This window comes from Heterocephalus glaber, unplaced genomic scaffold (assembly GCF_053883595.1).
Source record: "Heterocephalus glaber isolate CG9 unplaced genomic scaffold, H.glaber_assembly_v1.0 deba00001594, whole genome shotgun sequence".
NCBI lineage: Eukaryota > Metazoa > Chordata > Mammalia > Rodentia > Bathyergidae > Heterocephalus > Heterocephalus glaber.
In genome coordinates, this window is record NW_028258369.1 from 8,520,617 (window position 1) to 8,539,356 (window position 18,740).

The 18,740-nt window shown below is 36.5% G+C and overlaps 1 protein-coding gene across 2 annotated transcripts in view; it reads right to left on the reverse strand.

Moving 5' to 3' along the window:
• The window catches only part of LOC101726620 (membrane-bound transcription factor site-2 protease), a 39,004-nt gene extending 23,598 nt beyond the window's left edge, over window positions 1-15,406 (reverse strand). Inside the window, exons 1-5 of one of the 2 annotated variants that reach the window (XM_004866187.4) lie at window positions 15,158-15,391; window positions 11,653-11,801; window positions 8,833-9,043; window positions 4,202-4,305; window positions 2,346-2,473 (exon numbers count right to left, since the gene is read on the reverse strand). In XM_004866187.4, coding sequence (XP_004866244.1) covers window positions 2,346-2,473; window positions 4,202-4,305; window positions 8,833-9,043; window positions 11,653-11,801; window positions 15,158-15,232 — 667 coding nt within the window. In that variant the 5' untranslated portion in view covers window positions 15,233-15,391. Of the gene's footprint in view, window positions 1-2,345; window positions 2,474-4,201; window positions 4,306-8,832; window positions 9,044-11,652; window positions 11,802-15,157 lie in introns of both variants that reach the window. The other variant, XM_087193637.1, reaches the window with a different exon arrangement.
• Window positions 15,407-18,740: the final 3,334 nt, after the last annotated feature.

Here is an 18,740-nt window from a genome sequence, read left to right on the forward strand (position 1 = left end):
CCTAGACAACTTGGGGAACTAGAAAAATAAATAAATAAATAAAGAAAGAAAGAAAGAAAGAAAGAAAGAAAGAAATTTTAAAAAGGCTGGGGATGTACCTCAGTGTGACAGACGGCCCTGGATTCAATTCCTAGTACAAAAAAAAAAAATCTTAATTTCCTTCTCTAAGCTATCTGGAAGGTTATGCTAAAGTGGATTTTTGTTTCTTTGTTTTGGGTCTCACTATGAAGTTCAGGCTGACCCTGCACTATGTAGCCGAGGCTGGCCTCGAACTTGCAGTGATCCTCCTGCCTCAGCCTCCCAAGTGCTAGGATTACAGAATGTGCACCAGCATGACTGGCTACTTAACTATTTTATAGCTTTGTTCATATTTCTTAAGTTGAATGCTTAACTGATTCATTTCTATTTCTAATTGCACAGTAAGTCCCTAAGGCAGTACATTTTTCTTTTAGCAAAACTTTATATGTAAATTATTCCAGTAAAATGATTTCATTATCATCATTTATTAGATATACTGCAATGACATTTTCAAATTAAATTCATCCAAGGGGTAAGATAAATTTATAAATTGTAGGTTGTTTACTTAGGTTCCTAGTAGTACTCTTGGTAATTTATTGAGGTCTTCTCTGTGAACTAATACATGCTCATTTTTTGAGTTTCATGGGCACTTGAAACTGTTTCCTGTATTCATAGTACATAGTTTGACTTACCTATTTTTACTTTACTAATTACAGGTTTCATGGCCTGACTTTTTATGCTTATCTTCCATATTTTTTTTTTTTTGGTACCGAGGACTGAACTCAGGACCTTGTGCTTTCGAGGCAGGCGGCAGAACCACTGAGCTAAATCCTGGGCCCTATCTTCCATATTTTGAGAGACAATTAGCTTTGTTAAATTTGTTTCTGCGTGAACTTTTTCCAGTTTTGTTTTGTGTTTTGATGTTTTTTATTATTTGATACAATATTCAGAATCATTAAATTTTAATGACAGCTTACATTCGTGATTAAGTGACATCCCTTATGTCTAACTGAATGCTTTGTTTTATTATTGTTCATTTTCTCACAGTATAGTCTGCTCATTATTTTACTTCCCATCTTTTTGAGTATTTTTTGATGAATTTCTTTTATACATCACAAATTTAGGATCTTTTTAATCCAAACTAAGGGCATGTTTCTTTTCTCTTTACTTTTTTGTAGTGCTGAGGATCAAGCTCAGGGCCTCAGGAATGCTAGCCAAGCACTCTACCACTGAACTACAGCCCCAGCCCAGCATTTTCTTTTCATAGGAGAGCTTATCTCATTTATATATATTAACTAAATAAATGCATTTTGGTCTTTTAGGTTTGTTACCTTGTTTTAATTTTGCTTTACGATCTATTTCTTTGGTCTGTTTCATGTTTTTACTCTGATAACCTGGAAGGTTTATATGTGTTTTTAGATCTTGTAGTGTTTACATATAAGCCTCTATTTCTGACCTGTCAACTTCAGATAGATTTTCTCTTCATTAAGTGGAGGAAATTAGTACTTCACAGACTTCTTGGTTTTACTTTTTCCACCTCCAGTTTTTTGGTTAGTGTCTTATACTCAAGGGTGTTCAAGAATTTTAATTCTACACTTGCTTAGCTTAAGTCAGTGATGGTGAACCTTTTAGAGCTTTATTACAAATAGTCACTGTGGCCTGTGCGCCATAGGTTTACCACCACTGGGCTAAGTTATTCAATTTAAAGAGATGCAGGGTTGGGCTGGGGGATTTAGCTCAGTGGTTCTGGTGCCTGCCTCACAAGGGCAAGGTCCCGAGTTCAATCCACGGTACCAAAAAAAAAAAAAGAAAGAAAAAAAGAGATGCAGGATTGTGATAGATTTGTATTGTATCAATTTAGCTCAGATAGATCTGTGTCTCTCAACAGTTCTTCCCTACATAGCTATATATCTTCAAGTAATTGTTTTTCTGAAATTTGACAATGCTAGAGTGCACTATTCATCCCTGCATACTATGTCTTCTCCATTCCTGAATTAGTTTGTTTTACCTCTTGGTTGTTTATATTCTCCTTTGATTTGAGAAAATTTCCTTATATTTCAGCTGAGCTGACATTCTCCATAGCTTGTAATTTCAGGTTTTGGTCATTGTTTTTGCTTCAGTGAGAGTGAAGTTTTTTTTGTTATTTTTTAAAATTTAGGTTGTTTTTAGTTTGTTTTAAAGAGAAAATTGGTATGTAAATTGTTTTTCTATATATATACTTTTGAGGGAGTCTACTAAAATAATTTTTTTGTGTAAGTACTTTCCACTAAAACACTAACCACAGAAAACTAAAACCACAGATGAACATTTAAAAAAAAATCTGTTACCTGCACAAAATATCCTTAGCTGCTGGACTGGTGATATAAGTTGTAAATGGGTGGTGAACAGATCAACAAATGCTCCAGGATATATAATGAAGAGAAAAATCCCAAAGCCATTAAATCGAACTTGTTCCCTAAGAAATCACACAAGAGAAAGGAATTTACTAATTAATGCTATAGCATTTATCAAACTAATAATGTAGGTAATCTTAAAATTCATTGTAATTCAAATTCTTGCTTAAGAAATAAAGTCTCCTTGAATAACTGATATATCATTTTATAATAGTGTCATACAGATTTGGTTATTTGTGAAATTAAATTTTATAAAATAAGGCTAAGGACATTCTGAAAGAGACTTACAACTTCAAAATTTAAAAAGCCAATATGCTGAATAAATAACAAATTAGTCACGTATATAAAGTAATGGTTAATAATTCTATGTGAAACTAAATGATAAATATTTTTATGTTCTACTATGAACTATTTTCAGAGAAACACATAGAAGAATATATAATTCAAGTAAATTATCTAAATTCTATTTGTCTTAGCTATTATGAATAATGGTGGACATTTAGGTAAGTGTATTCCTACTGTACTAACATTAAGATAAGTATATTTAAAAATGTATAATGCCCAGACTGTCCTTAATAGGACTATTTCATCATTTCATTTTCTAAAAATGCACATTATATTTAATAGTCTCATAAGACCAAACAGCCACCCCCAAAAAAGCATCACCTTAATATATTGTGCTGTCAATACTAAATCTATAAGGCAACTAATTATACAATCTATTTTTTGTTGGCAATGGGGATTTTATTAAAAATTACCTATTATTTCATAAACATATTATAAATTATTAAACTGTTAATATCAGTACTGCTATATGTAAAACCCTAAAAGCTAAAAATGTAGAAGCAAAGGTAAAGGGAATTTGAAAAAAAAAAGGTAGCCTCCCCTGTGAATCACTACTTTGCACTCCCATGTAACAGTATATGTTCAGTCAAGATGAAGTTTTATTGCCAGTCAATAGACTCTTGTTCATAAGAACTGGAAAGTAATAAGAAGCAATTAAACTCTCTCCTCTAAAACAACGGTTCTCCTTTTTGCTGGTGCATACAGCGGAAGGATAAAACACATTCCTGTGAGCATGCTTGTGACTGTTGTAGTACTTATCAATGGGGTGGCAGGAAGAGTTGAATCTGTGCTGCCGAAGTGAGCACAACCAGGAAGAGTTGTGACATGTTCCCTTTCAATCATGATTTTATAAATTTCACAGGCTTTTAAGTGCTCAGGTATAATCAGAATGATAGATTTGGGTAATCAAAACTACCAACAGGACAAGACACTCAAAGCAAGTCCTAGGTCTCATCCTCTTCTATTTGTTACTAGATAGGCTATGTTAATTGTTAAACCCCTAGTTTTTTTGCTCTAGCCAGTGGAGGACATGAATAGGAGCAGGAAATTATTTCAGCTGATAGGCTGAAAAAAAGTACTAAGGTGCAGAGGAGAAGGGGTTGAGTAGGGTGGCCATTATTCCAATCCAATGATGCAAAGATTAGCTTTCAAGGTTGAATGAAAAACCCTGAAGCACCACGAAGGTATACTGGCAACACCATACTGTCACCATACTGGCGACAAGCAAAGGATAGAAACACTCAGATTAAAGATGTGACATGGTTAATTGAGCATATTCATCAATATATTAATCTTCTCTATTAAAGAGATGTTTCAAAGTAATACATGATATGTACTGGGTAATATCCCAGAAAGACAAATAGTTATCAGATACAGCAGATTTTAATACTAAGCCCTCTTAAAAGCATCTTTGTATGTAGTAGAAAAAAGGTAAATATCATTACCTAATAGCTGCTATCCCATGTCCAATTTCATGTACAACACCACTAATGAGAACTGCAGCGAAGAAATAGGTCAGTTGATTGACAGGTAAATTTATACCAGGAACCTGTTCACAGACACAATATGGCAGCAATTGTCAGTGGGGATGCATGGGAGCCCCAACTGGGCACCAAAAGACATGATATTCATTTTGTACTAAAGTTTAAACTGCCAAACTGAATGTTCCTTAAACTGAGAGTAATATGACTATTAATGATTCACTTCTTGAGATATTTATACTATAATATAAAAGCAAAAACATGTTTTTTTTAAGTAGGCAATTTCTCTGGAACAAACACAACCAACATAAAGAGAATAGGAAACACCAGGTTAAAAAGTTTTAATTCTAGCTTCCTGAAGTCTTCACCATGGGAAAGAATGAAGGAGCCCAGTAAGTGTCAGGGAATGCAGAGTACCAGTCAATGAAGGAGGCAGCAGCTGATCCACCCTCAAAGGCTGGATGCTCGTTTTGAGAATTCTTATTAAAATTTCGAGTCCTTCCTCTGCATTGTTACTGCAAAGGTCCAAGCACTTCTGTTGAGTCATACAGGGAAACCACTTCCCAAATCAGCCAGTTTTGTTTCAATATTCTCAAGTTATAGGACAATTGGTAGTGAAAGCTAGTATATAATAAAGCACTTGCTCAGTGTGTGGGAGAATCATACCCTTCATTCCTATTTCAGCAGTTTGCCCATTATACTCTGTGCACATAACCAGCAACCTCATTTTTTTTCTTCCAAGGTTCTCTATGATTTAAAGCTTTAATTCTAACTCTAGTGGAATTTATTTTTGTGCTGCACAGAAGAGGAATTTAATTTTTTTTACCTCCTTTTGAAGCGGAGAGTCACAGAATGCTGCTTGGATCATTTTCTAAATTCCATTGATTCCAAGGGTCCATTCTCTGGTTATGAAACTATTTTCATAACTATCAATCTTAATGTATGCACAATGCTTCATTAGTCTGACCCTACTGATAACTTTTTTCACAAGACCATTGTCTCTCTTTCTATATACATGCTCCATTCCCACGTTTTCAGGCATCTGTTTGGTTCAGAATTATTTTCTGAGTCCTCTCTAATTTCATGTCCCTAGGATTAATTCTCATACACACTGCTTATCTCACAAAATATCCTGGTTACCTTACTTTATTTCAAATAAATAAGTAACCTTTATACAATCAGATATTTGTTCCTTTTATTTATTATTTTCTGGATATAATAATGAAGAGATGAGGAAGGAATCTGAGTGTGACTATACCAACAGATGGTAGGTCTTATTTGCTGGCAACAGTACAAGATCACCCATCTGCCTCTGCCACGATTGCACAGGGTATTAGATGTATCAGAATAGTGAATACATCTACTTTCAACAACACAGAGGGCCAGGATTTTGGGAATCAATACTGAACAAGGCTGCAAAGAATTCTGGAATAAACAGAAAGTATGTTTTTTAAGATACAGGGTTTACATCAAAGTCAAGACATATGACATTCTTAAATTATACCAACTCCATACAAGGAATGTAAATACTATGTACTGCAAACATGTCCAAAAAAGAAAAGAAGGGGCTCAAAGGATGGGTTGAGTGGGAAGGGAGTGGAGGGAAAGGGGATGAGAAAAGGAATTAAGATGTGCTATGTGCACGTACCAACTCCCCACAAGGAATGTAAACATTATGTACTACATACATGTAATAATAAACTAAAAAAATTATACATAACTATGCACAGTGGACTAGAGGGCTGCTGACTTAATAGTTCCAAAGCACTGGGTTAACAGCATCAGTATTTTTGTGAGCACCATGAATAAACTGAAAAGCAAAGAGAAGAAATAATTTCTAATTGTAATTCTAATGTTGCCGTTCTAACTTTAACAGACAACGTCAATGATCATATTTCTTCCACACAGGTTTCCTTCTCTCCTATCTTCTTTCTTGGTGAACAATAACCAGTCCTGCCTGTAACCTGAGAATCATCCTAAAGTTTTCCTTCTCCCTCTAGCCTCATTTAATTAATCACTATGTCTCAGAACTCTATTCCATAGGATCTCTTGAATCCATCCCATTCACTCTCCTCATCACTAATTTAGTTTAAATCCATGTCACTTCTCACACAAATTACCCCAACTGCCCTACTAAATGGTCTCTCCATGTCAGTCTAGCCACCTTTGGTCTATTTTGTACAAAACTGAAACTTCTTAGAATGGTCTTTTATAACCTAGGCTCTACCTATACAGTGTCTCTCATCTTGTCTCCTGTGCTGTCCTGTTCTCTTGCCAATACTCCTATCCATTCTTCCATGCTACACTTCATGGACACAGGTCAAAATTATTTATACTCCCTTGAAAATTATTTGTCTTTCTTAAGAAGAGTAGAACATAATGATGTGTAGATTCTAAGGTCAGCGATGACAGAACTACTATTTACCAGCTGTGACGACACACAAGTGGTTTAATCTCTCCATGCTTTGATTTTCTCATCTGTAAGTCAGGAAGAACACCAATATCTTGGGATTGTTGCAAGAATAAAATAATGACCTTGAGACCATAAAGTTAAGTGAAATAAATTAGATATGCAAGCTTAAATATCACATGGGTTCTCTTACATGAGAAACTCAGAGTAAAAAGAAAGAGCAAAATAAAAGATAGATAATAGGAAGTAGGGAGATAGATCTTTCTGAAAGGGGAAGGGGATCATGAGATGGAGGGAGTGGGGATAGGGCATGAATAAAAGGAATTGGCATGTGTTATGTACACGTACCTACTCCACACAAGCAATGTAAACATTAAGTACTGCAACCATGTACATAAAAAAGGAGGATCCAGAGATGAGGAGAGGGGGAAGGGAGGGAAGGGGGATGAAGAAAGGAATTAAGATGTGTTATGTACATGTACCAACTTCCCACAAGGGATGCAAACACCATGTACTACACACACGTACTCATAAACTTAAAAAATTAAAATATGCAGGCACAGAAACCTCACACAAAGCACCGCATGTTAACTAGATTTTATTAGTACTATGGCCATACCCTCTGCATGTCCACATTATGTATATCGTTCCCTCAATTACTGGGATGCTCAATTTTCATCTTCCTTTTCTAGATTATGTGGACTTTCCTCATCCTCCTGTTGAAGTTTTATTTTCTTTCCACCAGGCAAACCTTGTACTCCTCTGTTCTCACAGCACCTTGTATGATGCCCATTTGTAGCATAATCATAGCAGCTCTACTTAGAGACTGAAAGCTCCACGAAAACTAGGATTGGATTCTGTTCCCGAATAAGCAGGACACAGCACACAGCTAGTAAGCAGAGTATACCCAGTAAACATTTGCCTAAGAAATAAATCATATCTTCTGTAGCCTCACCTGGTGAACCTTTTTTACCTCTAAGAAAGACCTATACCATTCTTTATTGTTCTCTACAAATGACTTCCAAATCTCTCCATAATAACACAGCATAGCAGAGGCCAAAAAGAGACACTTTTATAAAAACTTGTTACTCTTTTTATAAAGTTTTATTTTATTTTATCCCATTCCCTCTCCCCTATGTACAAAAGCTTTGTTTCCACTTTTTCTTCTATTTTCTGTTACTAACTCTTAAACAGTCTATTCTGTTAATAAGAATGTGATTAAAAATATAACATCCATAACTCATGGAATGGGAATATAAATGTAAAAATGTGAAATAAAAGTGAGCCAATGCGAAGCTCCTTTCTAAACTCTAGAGACAAGAAATGATAAGGTATAGGTCCACATGTGTGCTTTGACATGATAATTATTATAAATAGCCTACAGTTACAGGAGCACAACTCAGCACATTATTTTTTACATCAAGAAATCACAGTGTCCATTCAGAAAGGTTTTACACCTTTTTTTCCCCCAATGCTGGGGACTGAACCCAGGTCTTTGTGCATGCATACAAAGCAAGCACTGTACCACTAGGTTACACCCTTAGCCCTAGTCCCATATCTTTAATTAAAAGGGTATTAGCTGGGCATGGTGGCACACACCTATAATCCTAGCACTCGAGAGAGGCTGAGGCAGGAAGATTGTTTTGAGTTCAAAGTCAGCCTGGGCTACATGATGAGTTCAAGGGAAGCCTGAACTACACAGCGAGACCCTGTCTCAACAAAACAAAACAAAACAAAACAAAACAACAACAACAACAACAACAAAAAAGGGTATTATTGGTTTGGTTAGGCTCTGAAAGCCATGAAAATGACAGAGGATACTTTGTGTAGGATTAAAATGCAATTTATCTACACATCATAGAGATCTTAAATCAGCATGGTTATTCTTTCAAACAATCACTTAACATCTTAAGAGGATATCATGAATTAAGCTGAATAGCTAATAATTGCTAACAGTCTTGATAGTGGTGCATTTGTTCTCTGGTACAACTACCAATACCACACCAAATATTTATTGCAACGATTCTGGCTAATTACTTAATGTTTTTGTTGAAGCAGGTAATTTGAAGAATTGTGGGACTTTCATTTTCATGTTTATATTATGGAAAACAATTATATTAGCCAGAAAAAATATCTTGCATCTATATGTCAACAAAGTTACTTAATGCACAAAGAAGGGACTTACCACAACTTGTAGCACCTGTTCATTATGAAGAGCAGAGGAAGAAGAAGATGATGAAGAGAATGAGGAAGAGGACGAAGAGGAAGAAGAGGAGGAGGAAGAATAAGAAGGAGAGTCAGCCATCATCTGTGCCAAAGTCTGGATCAGTGTTTTTCCAAGGAGGAAAAAAGAGCTGAACATGGCAATTACGCCAAACACCATTCCAAAATTGAACCTGTCAAGAGGAAAAAACAAATCACATAAATGTATGATTCTTCACAATATATGGACTAACAAATTCAGCGACCAGCCACACTTCCATAGTTTTAAAATAAGGGCTAAAAATTTCAATAACTGTTTTTCCTCTCTGAACTTCAAATACTTGAAGTTTGGCACTAGCTAGGTTCATTAAGCAGTTTTAATAAATTACAAAATTTCCTGGTACCTAAAGAAGCTGAATATCATTTCTAATTTAAAAAGTGTGTTTTTGGCTGGGGGTAAAGCTCAGTGGTAGCATAGCATGTGTAAGGCCTTGGGTTTGATTCCTAAAACTGCCAAAAAAGAAAAAAACAAAACAAAACGTGTTGCCTCTTATGTATTTACTTATTTACATAGCATTGTTTGTTGATCTTGCTCTAATATAGTTAGGAAACTTAAAATTATACATTTCCATTCTTTATCATCTACCTATTCTATTGTCTGCATTGTATTTTAGCTTTACTATGTGATAAATGAATTTAAATATTAATATGGCAAAATTTAATAGTAGGTCCTTTTTTAACTTTTAATTAAAAAAATACTCTTCCATAGTTGGGAATAATTTGTTACATTTTCTAATTCTTTGATAAATTGCTTTTCAAGGAAGTTATTTCATTTAAATAGTCAGATTTGGACTTTTGTTTTGTTTTGTTTTTTGTTTTTTTGGTACCAGGGATTGAACTTGGGTCCTTGCGCTTGAGCAGCAGGCGTTGGAACCACTGAGCTAAATCCCCGGCCCAAATCTTGACTTTTTAATGGACTTTTGTACAAGGGACCATTCACTGCTGTTTTGGTTTTTTAAATCTCTTGAATTTAGCTCTTCAGTGGCTACTTACATTGTACTCACTTTATATTTTCTATTGCTAAATAGCAGAGAACTACACTTTATATAAACAATTTTTGCATTTGTTTGTTGAATAATGCATCGTCAGTAAAATATTTATATGCATAAATGGCAAAGGAAAGAAATAATATATATTTTTATGTTTTTGAACAATATTTTTTAATGTATACCTATCTTGTGGAAGAGTATGCAGGTAAATAAGACCATGATTTTGTAAAGTAGCATGTTAGAATTTTTGTTTTTGTAAATGGTGGAATACATTTCCTGGGTAACTTAAAAAATTAAGTTGCTATGCTCTAAGGCAAGAGACAGTTAAACTAATCCTCATGAATACCCAAAGATAATGTACATAATCTTAAATAGGTTAGTACCATCCCAAGCTCACTTGATGTGTATAGTTCTTTAACTCAAAAGTGCAAATACAAGTGTATAGCACACTTTCTCCTTTTTAAAAACAAGTCAAAAAGCCATTTTTCAGAACTAGAGAATTCTAAAGGCTAGAAATTAGGGTCTGTATATATGTATATTTGGGACATTTTATCTTCTGGCCCAAAGTCAGAACTGTTATAAAAATCTTGGATTTGTTCACTAACGTGAAATAAGCCGTGTGTCCAGGGTATTGCCCCCCTGAATGCTTGAGCGCCATGTAGTGCTGCAGAGAATGTGACGAGTTTTCACTGTCACTCTTCTGTAGAACATAGGGGCTGCTTTTAAAATTACTCTCACTGTGGGGACTTTACCAAAATACTTCCATGTCAGTTATTTGAACTCAGTGGTAGTTTGGCCTAGTAAGATATTGTATGTTTTCAAGTTTGTTGAATAGTGTTTGACAGTTCTGTAAATTAGATTAACTTTGTAGGTCTTATAGCCTCATTTTCTTGTAATATTTGGGACAACATGTTTGATATAAGCATTTAAGCTCCTTGTTTCAGTTGGTAATTACTTTTACATTGAAATAAATTGTAGTTGTGCCTCCAAAAGAAATAAATTGTCAAATCTATAGTTGAATTGTTTATAATGGAGTATGTATGTATGTATTTATTGACTGATTCATTGAGATAGGGTCTCACTATGTAGTTTAGGCTGGCCTTGAACTTACTATGCAGCCCAGATGGCCTTGAATTTGTGGCAATCCTCCTGCCTCCGCCTCCCAAGTGCTGGGATTACAGGTGCACACAACCATGCCTGGCTCGTTATTATTTATTTAATGTCAATAGAATTCTGATTTTTAGTTACTGTGTTTTCTTTTTTTCTTGACTGGTCATAGTAGGGATTTATTAATCTTTTCAAAGAATCAACTTTTGGCTTTGCCAATTCACTATATACTTTCTATTTTACTGATTTCTGTTCTTCATTATTTTTTTCTTTCTACTTTGTTGCATTTTCTGCTAACTCTTTGATAATCTGATTGTTTACATTTAGCTCTAATCTGCTTGGAGCTGTAGTTTTAACAAAATGGAATTTAGACCATGCTACCCACCAACCCCACATTCTCCAACTACAGAAATTGTCAGGATCTTATGTGCTCCACAGATCATCATGAACCTCAGACCATAAAACACCATAAATGCTTTATCTTTTAATGTCATCAAAAGCACGATACAATCCCATGTTTCTAAAAAAGTTTTTCTGTGAATATTTTAAAACCCAGTAGACCAAAAATAATGGAAATAATTAATATAACAAATTATCTCTCACTACCTCCTAACTAATTTAAACCAAAAAGAGAAAGTGAAGAGTACCATTGGTAAAGCATCCTCGCTTTCCGCCGTCCCCAAGTATAAAAGGCACGATTGAAAACTGCAGTTTGCCATCTTATGTGAAAAGGGGAGATGCTCAATCCATTGTTTTCCAGCCAGTCTTCATAAGAATGCTTAAAATAGACAGATGACTAAGAAAAAAAGAAAAGTTTCACATCAATCAATTTTGAAGAACAATTTATAATGTACAAGGAAATTTAAAAAGTATTTTTTACAAGAAAACAAGATGCTGATTGCTCAAATGCTTATACTCTTGAAGCTTTAAATTTATTCTTCAGAGTATTAAAAGTCTCAAACTAGCTCAGGCGCTCAGGTTAGGGTGTGGCAAACACAGCCCACGGGCCAAATCCATCTTACAGCCTGTTTTCATAGAGATTGTGAGCTAAGAATAGTTTCTACATTTTTATGAGATTATAAAAAAGACAATAGCCTGGTGTGGTGGTGTATGTCTGTAATCCCAGCACTTGGGAGGCTGAGGGAGGAGGACTGCTGCAAGTTTGAGACCAGCCTACGCTACATGGTGAGTTCGAGGTCAGCCTGAACTACATAGCCAGGCTGTCTCAAAAGAAAAAAAAAGGTCACAATGAACAAGAATATGCAACAGAAATCTTGTGATTCACAAAGCCTAAAACACTATCTAGTTTTTTACAAAAGAATTCTGTTGATTTCTACTTACAACAGTGTTGTCGAATACAAATATAATGTGAGCCACAAAGGCAAGGTATATATGCAATTTTAAATTGTCTAGTAGTCAAAATTTTTTTTTCCTGTACCGGGGATTGAACTCAGGACCTTGAGCTTGCCAGGCAGGTGTGGCACCACTCTGGTAGCCAAATTTTAAAAAGGAAAACTAAAGATTCATTTTCATATATTTTGACTCCTAATACCCAATATATCATTTCAACATGTAGTCAATATAAAAAGTTATTCAGATACCTTTTTGGTATTCTTTGAAAGCTGGAGTCAACTTTACACTTAGAGCACATCTTTATTCAGACTAGCTCCATTTCAAATGCTCAATAACCACATGTGTAGTCAGTAACTACCGTGTTGGACGGCATAGATGACCTTGCTGTCACAGAAAGGAAAGAGGTCTAGTGTTCTACTTTTAAAAGACCTCCAGTCAACTCAACAGAAGAAACAAGTTAGTTGGAATTAGTGCTTTCTTCTTCTGAGGAAGCCCTAAGTTACACCAACTTTCATCAAGTAAAAGGACAAAATTTACCTAAAGCCATTTTGGTCTTAGTAAAAATCTAAATTCCCCAGGGTTGTGGGACTAGCTGCTTATACACAGCCAGAGAGTTTTATCTTTAGGAAAGTATGAAGTCCTTGACTAATGTAGGATGTGGATAACATAAGGCTGTGTTAAATATCTGACAATTACATAAGTGCTGTAAATATTGTCATAAATGATGTCCATCTATGTGAGAAACTTATTTGTTCTAGAAGGCTATACTAGGCCTATCAGTCATTTAAAAAATGGCCAGTCTGAATACAGGTATCTCTTGGCTTTGAATCTGTAATGCTTTCTGAACTCAGTCTTCAGGTAGCTTTTCAAATCTGTTAGTTTTTCCAAGACTTGAAAAAAAGAGTGACACATTCCTCCAGCAGATGTCTACTGCAGAAATCCTAGAAAATCCAAGAGTGGAACAGCACATGAACCTAGAAGCAGAGAAGCTTAAGGTACAGGCTCCTAAGAGCTAAAGTCTCTCCATTCCCCAAGCAGATACTCTAAATGAGTGTTAGGTCTTTTGCTTAGGGATTAGTGGGCTCATAGGAAGCTAGGGGCTGTCACTGAAAGTGACGTCACCTCACACCCTTGACCAGAGACTGTACAAGTTTCACAGGTTATTTTTTCACATATGCAACATGAGGAAATCATGTGGCTTCTCCTCACTCCCTCCCCCAAACAACAAAATCATGTTGGGTATGTAGCTCAATAGTAGAGCACTCTAGCTTGTCAGAAGCCCTGGGTTCAATACCCAGCACTGCAAAAACAACCCCCAAATCCTCTAATACCACAAACAAAATTACTGTGGCCTGTACTTATGACATACTAAGCATTACAGCAAGTCCCTGACATCAGTGTTCTCAAACATCAATGTGCAGAGGCATCACTCAGTAATCTTGTTAAGATGCAGACTGATTCTGTAGGTCAGCAGCAAGGCCTCAAATTCTAACAAGCTCCCAGATCATCCAAGTGCTAATGGTCCTTGAACCTCAGGTAGCATGCCTTTACATTAGTGGATGCCACTAATGCATTCCTCTCTATAATCTCAGGAAATCCTTCCTGTTATTATCTCTATTTAAAGATGAGAAACCAAAGTACAGGTAGTAATTTGCCCAAGGTCACAATGGCTAGGAAGTGGCAGAAGTTCCAGTGATGGTGAACCTTTCTGAGCTTTCAATGATACAAACAGCCCATTGTGGCATGAATGCCATAGGTTCACCACCACTAGAGCCCTAAGGACTTACACTGTATAAACTTTAGCACTTAGCAGGTTTAAATATGACAAAGAAGCACAAGTACCATTTCACTTTGTTATGTCTAAGACGCACAATACTACACCATTCTACTTAAAACTGTATTCCTAACATGAAAGTTTTACTATCCGTAATTGTTATTTTGATTAAACCTTTGAGAATTTATGCGATCTTATTCCACACAAATAGTTACAACCACTCCCCAGTACTGTATTCAGTTCTAAAAAGTTACCTGGAACATGTGAACCAGACAACTGTTACTTATTTTTTGCTACCATTCCCAAATAACTGAAAAATGAAGGATGTACCCAGGTTGTGTGTGACTAGTGAAGAAGGTGCAGGGTGCAAATCAGAATTTGAATAGTAGAAAACCGGTTATCTAAGTCCTTGTTGCTTGACTGTGCTACTTTGAAGAATGGTCTGTGGATCAGCAGCATCAGTTTCACTTGGGACCTGGTTGGAAGGGTAAATCATAGGCCTGGCCCCAGACCTTCTGAATCAGAATCTATATTTTAACCGGAATCCCGGATGATCATATGCACTTTTGAATTTGAGACCAAGGATTTTAATCACGACTTGATTTAGATTCGTTCCAAAACCAAAGTATCTAGAGAGTTGTAACCTTGAAACAATAAGGAAAAACAGTGCCTTTCCTAAGTGAACGTTTTCTTTTTCTCCCCACACGCTGCTGCTGTGGGGTCCAGGAAGGCCCAGCTCTCCCTAACCCATCCCTGGGGCCTCCCGGGCAGGAGCCAAAGGCTGCGGGGTCCGATCGCCCGCAAGCGGCAACCGCCGGGCAGCCACACCCCTCCCTCAGCCAGCCGCGCTTGATTTACTCCGCCGGGCCGCTAAGCCACGCGGAAGGCCGCACGTGGGCACGGATGGTGCGGCTTCCTGCCCGGGAAGCGCTCGCCAGGAAAAGAGAAAAGGCCTTTGGCGACAGAGGACCTTGCGTTCCGGTCCTGGACACCGCCGGCCAGGGACTTAGGCCCGAGGCCCTCACCTTCAGCACCAAATCGGTCAGGTAGACGGCAGCCCAGCCACCCACCACTAAGACCACCAGCGACATCGGAATCATGGCGGCAGCGGAAAGAAGGCGAGTGCCGGGGTCCACCTCTCTGCGAGCCGCAAACCGTCCCGTGCTTTATTGCCACAAAATCGGCGCAGGAACTAAGTTGTCTCCGGGTCTTTTGCCGCGGTGGCGACGTTTCCCTCCGGAGCCTTCCCCTGAACACACACGGGCAGATTTGGAAGTACGGGAAAATGGCGTAGGGGTCTATTTTCGTGCGGCATTAGGGCGCCGCCGTCAGGCGTGCTGCTTGGCTTTGGCTTCCACCCTTCTAGTGATTTCTTAGGCTTTGGCCCTCCCTGCTGTCTGCTTTCCTTTTTCACTGGTTTTAATTTGGGGTTTGCTGTACTTTTGAATCTAGCAAGTTTAGGGTCGTCTGAAATAATCATCTCTGCTTTCTCTACTATAGGTATCTATGTTTAATTACATTCATCCTTTTTTTTTAACATATAGCAAAATCATACATACAGATTAAAAGTATCAGTTTCGATGAGTTTTGATAGATGTGTAATCCATGTACCCTAATCAAAACAGAACATTTCCACCTCAGGAATATCCTTTTCATTTCCCTTCCCAATCAGTCCTCCCCTGCCCCCATCACCATTCTGATTTTTTTTTTAACTTTATGTAAACAGAATCATGCTTTTTCTGTCTGGCTTATTTTGCTTGACATATTTTTGAGATTTAGCTATGTTGTTAAGTCAGATTTTTTTCTTTAAAGTCTCTTTCATTACAGAGCTTGAGATTAGTCCTACTGTTAAAAATTGGAGTTACAAACTTCTGCACATTATTTTTATGTTGACGTATATCTGATTATATGTTGGACTAGAGCAATGGTTTTCAGCCTGGGCTACACATAGGAATCATCAGGGGCTTTAAAATGCAGCACCCTAAACCAGTTAAATCAGAAGCTCAGTGTAACCTTAGCATCTATACTTTTTAAACTCACAGATGATTCCACGGTACAGCCAAGGTTGAGACCCACCGAACTAGATCATCTCTAATGGGAAGGAAAACCGTGTTCATTGCAGTGAATGTTTCTCATTTTGTTTGTTGTCTTGTTTTGTTTTGCAGTGCTGCAAGCCAGGGCCTCTAGCATACTAGACAAGTGCCATACCATTGAGCTGCACCCCTCGCCCGGGTGCATTCTCACAATGTTCATCTTTGAAAGTTACTTGTTTCTACTTTTCTGGAAAAGCATCATTAGCAATAATAATATTAATACCAAAATATCGAGATTATAATACTATCTTAAGAACAAATATTTCAAACATAAATGTACCCTCAACCCCCTTTAAAGTGAAATTATAGTATAATACCACAAACTTGTATTACAGATGTTGCTGGCAGTTTGCCTCATTTGATTATAGTTTTCTTGTAGTTTTCATCACTTAGCGACATGTTTATCCAGCTTCAAACATTTTATGACTCGGTTTCCCATCTCTGTGCAAATATATGTGTGTATATATTGTTACAAATGCTTTCAATTTTCTTTGGACATAGGGTGTAAATTATAAAAGTTTATATTCAAGCATTATGTGACTCCACAGTTTTCTATGTACAGGTGTCCCAAAAATCTTAGTGCTGTTTTAAGCTTTGAAAATTTATGAAGTATAAATTCAACAAACTTGCAAAAATCACCACTTGAAAGCTTATTTAAATTGCTTTTATGCTTAGTTTTGTGAATTTCAAATAATTTTGAATTTTAAATTTTTTAATCCCTCTAACAGAAGGTGCCAAACGTTGACTGAAACAGAAAATTAAAATGCATTCACTGTTCAAAAATTCACAATACCAAATAAGCATGAAAGAATTTAAATAATTTTTTCAAATATTTTGTGTCAATTCATAGAATGTATATTTCTGAAGTTATTAAAGCTTCAAACTACACTAAGACTATTGGTACACAATAGTGTTAGAATTGACCTTTGCTCTTATATAATGATTTTGTAGTTTTTAACGGTGTTCTTCCCTGGGAGAATAATATTAACTTAAGTATTGAAATGGCTTCTCTTGTTAGCCTGAAGCTTTGTCTGGACCACTTGCTGAGACAAGTACCAGCTACTGTGTTGTTATTTGATAACCTTAAATATGTAGGAAATGAGTTGATTGTGCTTTTCTGTTCCCAGCCTAAAAATTTAGTTATTCAACTGAGTTGGTGTTCTCATCAGGAGCCCAGCAGTCAAAACAAAGCACTGAATTGAATCCTGCTGGTTCCTGAAATTTAGCAGTCGTGGAAGCCAGCTGGTGGCAGCAGAAGAGACCTGACAGAGGATGCACAAAATGACAGCAAAGAATGCTTCATTATAAAAGATCACGGTATTTTTCCACAGAATAAATTTGTGTCTTAATTTCCAAATTATTTCAGGTTTCTGTCAAGTAGCTATTTTAAATCAAGCACACATAGCCAGGCTTTTATTCGTATCATTTTTATTTAGTATATTATTTTTAGAGGGGCACCAAATGTATATTTTAGTTAAATGCAGAACAGCTGTACATTAAAAATCAATATTTGGCTGAAGCAGAATATCATCATCTTACAATAACTTTCTAAGATAAAAGAATATACACAAAATATAGAAATTTTAAGTTGTTTGTATATTACAATTTTATAATTTAAAGTGTTAGTATTTTGGTAGCCATTGTATAATGTATTTATATTTCAAAACAACATGCCATACACAATAGATACATGTAATTTTAATTTGCCAATTTAAAAATATTAGTATTCAAAGAGTATTAAGTTTGATGTTACATTCAGGAGTATTTATTTCTCATTATTGTAAGCCGATATTTTGCTTCTGGGGCTATTACACTCTACATTTATGACACTGAATTGCACCAATCAGGATAAGCTAAGGTGTGCTTTGGAAACAAGCCCTAAAATCCAGTGGCTTTAAACAACAAAGATAGATGTTTGTCTTGTGCACTGTGTGTCCATCATGGGCTAGCAGGATGATCAAGGGGGAGGGTAGCAGGCCAATGGAGTCCCTACCATTAATCATGTCTGCAGCTCAACATGAGGCTTAGGAGTTCACCAAGGCAGGAAAAGAGTTTACTAGGGGATCTACCCCTGGCAATGAAATGCTAATAGCCCAGATGTGCAATGTCACTTACACTTGGGTTTCATTAGCTAAAACTAGTCAGGTGACTGTGCCTAATTAAAAGGGAAGGAGGACTGTAATTCTCTAGAAAAGAACATGCCTGAAAATAAATGTTAGTGTTATCTACTAAATAGGTGCTCCCTTTCACCTAAGGGGGTAGAATAGCAGATAATGTTTGGTTAGCTTTGCTGTCACAGGATACTGCTAGTGTTGGTGTTTCCACGGAATTACTAAGCTTTCCTTTCTGTTTAATAGGAACTAAGGTAAAAATCTTGTTTTGTTTTGTTTTTTTTTGTTTTTTTTTGGTACTGGGGATCGAACTCGGGTCCTTGTGCTTGTGCAGCAGGCAGCGAAACAACTGAGCTAAATCCCCGGCCCTAAAAATCTTCATTGAAAATCTTTCAGAAAGTTTT